The following is a 5212-nucleotide window of genomic DNA, read 5'->3' as shown; positions in this document are numbered from 1 at the left end:
TGGAGATGTGCACAATGTGAGAAAAGATTTGAAAAGCTACACGGGTGCAGATGCCATCTCCCCAAATGCAAAGGGATTCCACAAACTACAAATGTGGGCGACCTCGTGTACCTCCTGTGCGAAAGCGCTTTTAGGACCAAAAGCGACCTGTCCCAACACGGGCGACACATGCACCCACACATTAGAAATATTAAGAGGGCTGAAAGAAACCCTCCAAAAACCAAGGACAGAACAACAGTTTGGAGTCAGGAGGAGACGAACCTCCTCACTGAATTAAACGAGAGGTTCAAAAACGAGAAATTCCCGAATATGAGTATAAGGAAATATTTTCCCAATAAATCATTAACACTATTCCTACCAGGACCGGTCAGGTCAAATGACCGTTTTTAAATTTTCAATTGGAATTTCCTACATTCAACGTAAGTGAATCGCCTTTAAACTTTACAATTTTTCCTCATATATATGTATGATACATTTTTCAATATTCACTTATTTTTTTATTGTTTATTTTTTGAGAAATATTTGTAGTCTGTCTTACCTACCACGACCGGTCATTTGACCGGTAGTACGATTTATACATTTTTGTAATAGTTTCTCTCTACGACTCAATGCTAAAACTATAAAGTCGTTACAAACGAAAGGTAATGTAGTTGTGGCACGATTTTATCCGAGAAGTGCCTTCCAGAAAATGGTTTACAGCACTTCCAAGTGTTTACGGTTCTCGCTCGACTATCGGGTTAGCGTTGTTTATTTGCTTGATTGATATCCGATACGGTCCAGATCCTCGAATGTTCTTACGCCATCTTATCTACTATGACGTAAAATAAATAAACTTATAACCGAAGGAAATGTATAGACGTCTTCTCACGAATTCAAATCAGTATAGTCTTGCGACACGAACAGAGTGCATCGAAACGTGAAAGTCACAAAGAGCATACTTGGCAGTCTTTTATTATTATTTTGTAATATTTTATATCGTATTACGTGTTATAAGCGCAATTTTCAAAATAGCGAACAAGACTAATAATACGTCGCAGTAAGTTTCACCTTTTATCTTTTATTCATTTTTTTGTCTATTTTGATTTACATTTTCATATTTTAGTTTTTATTTTCTCCGTTGAATATTTACCCCAAAATGTCAAGACGTTTGAGGAGTGCGAATGTATTATTAGAGAGAATAAATGATATCGATGCAGAATGTTCTGAAGATGATCAGGAAATTCTGGATATGGAAAATGACAATACGGAAAATTATGATCCATTTGAAACCGACTCGAACACCGATGAGAACGAAGAGAATATTTCGAACGTACGTAGACGACGAAAGAGAAGGAGATTTTTAGTTAGTTCCGATAGTGAGAATGAGGAAGAGGCAAGCGAAATTGCGATGGACGGAACTGTTTGGCAGGAAGTAAAAATAGGGTCTAGTCCTGGAAGAGCACCTGGTCATAATATTTTTAGGGAAACATCAGGCCCGACTGGGTACAGTAAACGTAATATTACGAAAGGCGAAGTTAGGACGGCATTTTCTGTGATAATCGATAAGAATATAATCGAACTTATAAGAAAGTGCACAGAGGTAGAGGCATTTAGAGTGTTGGGATATAAATGGGAACTGTCTACTGCAAAGTTATATGCACTTTTTGCAATTATGTATGTACGCGGCGCATACGAGGCTAAGAATATAGATATAGCACTTCTATGGAATAAAAAGTGGGGCCCGCCTTTTTTCTCAAATACTACGAGTAGACACGACTTTACGGAGATTATGAGATTTATTCGATTTGACGACAGAAATCAACGAAGCCAACAGTTACAAACCGATAAATTCGCTATGATTTCCGAAGTTTGGTACAAGTTTATTGACAACAGTCAAAATTGTTATAAACCAGGACCATATATTACTATTGACGAACAATTGTTTCCAACGAAAGCAAGGTGTAGATTCACTCGATACATGCCCAATAAACCGGACAAATTTGGTATAAAATTTTGGTTAGCATCCGATGTACGTAGCAAATATATAATAAACAGCTTTCGATATTTGGGAAAAGATGAAAGTAGAGAACCCTCGGTTCCTCTTGGAGAGTTTGTCACTATGAAATTAGCAGAACCGTATGTAGGATGTGGAAGAAATATAACCACAGACAACTTTTTTATAAGCCTACCTTTAGCAACAAAACTTTTAGCAAAAAAAACTACGATTGTTGGGACAATTAGAGCAAATAGAACAAAAGTTGTGGCAGTTGGGTCACGATGCTGATACGTTAACCGAACGGTTTATAATTAATTTGAATTCTGACAGTTCAAACACAGAATCAGAATAAACTGTAAATATGTAACAGATAGATCACTTAAATGTAGAAATATATTTTTCATACCTTAATTCGTACTTTCAGTTTCCTCCTTAAATACACTATTGTGCAATAATATTAATAATATTTAATCAATAATATCACATTAATGGAACGAGTAATATTTGCTTAGAAAATTTGTTCTTTCCATACCGTGTAAGGATCCGAATATTACGTTTTAGCCCTGTTCTGATAGCACGAGCAGCTGTTTATATTTCCCGCCAATTCTCGTTAAACCGAGTATAGTTTAGACAGCGGGTGAATGAACACAATGATAAGCAAATCCAACGAATGCCCCACTCGAAATTAAAATATCTGTCTATTTCAATACCTTTTGACACAGCGCGGTACCATGATTAGCGGAGGGACCACATCACCTAGTAACGATAAGCAAAAGCAGCCGACTGCTAAACTTTGAAGACCCACTAGCGCGAATGAGGTTAAGGAAACTTTCCTAAACCCGCACACCGATCCTCGGTCTGACAGAACAAGAGTGAGAGAGCTCCAGTCTGAGTCTTTGAACGTTATTGCAAGAATCGTGAATATATATATCTCGTACGTGGGAAAATACGCCTCTTGAGGTCAAGAACGACACCCATTCCCCCAAAAGACGCCATACCTGATCCTAGGGACTAAAGGTATATTTGGCTTTCCTCCGGTTTTCCAGGTTACGAATCCCCTCTCTGCGCTGGTTGACAAAGGATTCCCATCAGGGGTGTTGAATGACCGCCTTAACGCAGTGAGAGAAGGGTACTACCCCATCGTATCTCTACATTCCACAAGATAAATCCAGCTATTATTAGACTCACAGCTGCCGGGGAGCTGGGCCATTCTTCGTATGCGAACATATGCAAATGGTAGATATCTCTAGAACTCGAAGAGGACACTGCAGACACAGCGCGGAATCTACAGAATTCATTGGCATTATGTCTTGGATTATACGAATTATTGTTAGACTAGGTTCCCCTTAGGGAATAATGATAAATTGCAATCTACAATGTGATCTCAACAGTCCGTGAATGAACCTAGTGTACTTGTGTGTTTCATGGGCTACCCTCAACCAGGGGATTGCAAATTGCATCGGTCAACAAAGTGAATTCCTGGCTTAATGATAGTGATAAGATTTTTGGTACGCTAGCTTCCATGTCCCAACTGCCACGTCCACAGCAATCAGTCAGCTGTGTCAGCTATTTCGTCATGGAAAAACGGCAGTATTTTGTGTCATGAAAACTATATGTGTCATTATTGTTAGAATGAGTACGTGATTTGAAGGGAAACTAGAGTATTTGTATGTGTGTATATACAGTGCTGGACAAAAGCATTGGCAGAGCATGGTTGTGCGGCACAAGTGCCCACAGCTACCGAACAAACTGATTTAAGAGAAAAACACCCTGACACATTCAATCAATAAATTGGTTTATATGAACTAGTAAATTTAATGACTTATATTTCTAAAAGAATAAACTACAAGATACAAACATGTGGCTAAAAGGTCCTGAACTAAATCATACAATGGAGGAAAATCACAATGAAGCCACCATTACTAACGATAAAACGCCATTTTTACGAGAATTCAATGCCAACCACCCTAAAAAGACGCGGCCAAGTCGTAATATCAAGAATCATAATTGGATGTACGAAAATAACTCACAAATTCCTACTCATCAAAGAGGACCAATAACTTTACAAAAAGTGCAAGTCGATCCTAACAATGGACCAGCCCATACTGCAATGAGAAGGATACCCTACCGTTAAGAAATCATTTCAACATCAAACCCACTCTAAAAACCTAAAGGACAATAGAACAATATCAAGACTAGTACAATATCTAAAACACTCCATGTTATTTACTACGACCTATAAACAATGTCCCTCTATTGTCGCTGATAATCCAAGAATTTTAAAAAAGAAAAAAAGAAAATTTTGCAAATATTTTGGAAACTAAAACCGAATGGTGATTATATGTATGAGAAAAAGTTATATAAAATAGGGAATTCTATAACATATGTAAAAATCGTGGAAATCAGTAATGTCTATCTTTTTTTACACAATTACTTCGTTAGCTAACGTAGGGAAAAATAGTCTGATATTGTCTACGTATCTTTGTCTTTTTCCTTCCTTGTTCTTCGTATTCGGCTAGGTTCGTGTTTTGTTCTTTTTCTTTGTGCGTGACGCATGCCCACTAACCGTATGTAAGTCAGTCCGCTCAAGAAGCTACAAGCTCTTTCACTCATCGATAATTATATCGCAATAAATTCTCATATAACGCGATATACTAATACATCATATCCGACAATACTGAAAATTGATATCGGGATAGTTTTCTTTTTAGGGGTTACAATCTGATGTTCTTGTTAAATTATGTACACAGCCGGTATTTATAAAAAGAAAAATTAACCTAAAATTAGATCGATCAAGAATCGGTTCTGCGGTATTGTATCACAAGAATCATTGCCTATACGATCGTAATAAATAACATGCACAGAGTCGGTATTCATCGTATGTATATCGCAATACAATTATTACCATATGAAACTTTTAAAATATCTCTATAATTATACTTATATAACTATAAAATATATCTAAGCTCTTAAAATATCAATATGAGTTGCGATAGCATTTAATGTTGTTTCTTTTTTACTTAACTATATTTTATTCTCTTTAAATTTTGTTTTTTATTTTTAAGTTTGTTTATTATCATATATTTCATTTTGATTTTGAGTAACTCAAAATATTCAATAAAAATCTTAGTGCCAAATCTGTTGTGCTAAGAAAATAAAAGATTCTTCTAAATTATTATTACCTCTCCATTCAAATCCTAAACCAGCGATATCATAAAAAAACTATAATTTTCTGAA

At 36.3% G+C, this 5212-nt stretch overlaps 1 protein-coding gene across 1 annotated transcript; it reads left to right on the top strand.

Annotated features, from left to right (window-relative positions):
* The first annotated feature begins 951 nt into the window (after window positions 1-951).
* On the top strand, window positions 952-4109 carry LOC108555916 (piggyBac transposable element-derived protein 4-like). Its single transcript, XM_017911801.1, has 3 exons — window positions 952-1036; window positions 1103-2245; window positions 3813-4109. Exons 2-3 carry the CDS (start codon window positions 1136-1138, stop codon window positions 4107-4109), a joined length of 1407 nt encoding a protein of 468 aa, XP_017767290.1. The 5' UTR covers window positions 952-1036; window positions 1103-1135.
* Window positions 4110-5212: the final 1103 nt, after the last annotated feature.

This window comes from Eufriesea mexicana, unplaced genomic scaffold, assembly GCF_001483705.2.
Source record: "Eufriesea mexicana isolate 0111107269 unplaced genomic scaffold, ASM148370v2 scaffold328, whole genome shotgun sequence".
Classification (NCBI taxonomy): domain Eukaryota; kingdom Metazoa; phylum Arthropoda; class Insecta; order Hymenoptera; family Apidae; genus Eufriesea; species Eufriesea mexicana.
The sequence above is the reverse complement of the archived record's forward strand: the minus strand, read 5'-3'. Positions and strand labels throughout refer to the sequence as shown.

Coding starts and splice junctions, on each gene's coding strand:
- LOC108555916 (XM_017911801.1), top strand. CDS start 1,136: ATGTCAAGACGTTTGAGGAGTGCGAATGTATTATTAGAGAGAATAAAT. Junction 2,246..3,812: donor ATAGAACAAAAGTTGTGGCA/GTTGGGTCACGA, acceptor TATTTCTAAAAG/AATAAACTACAAGATACAAA.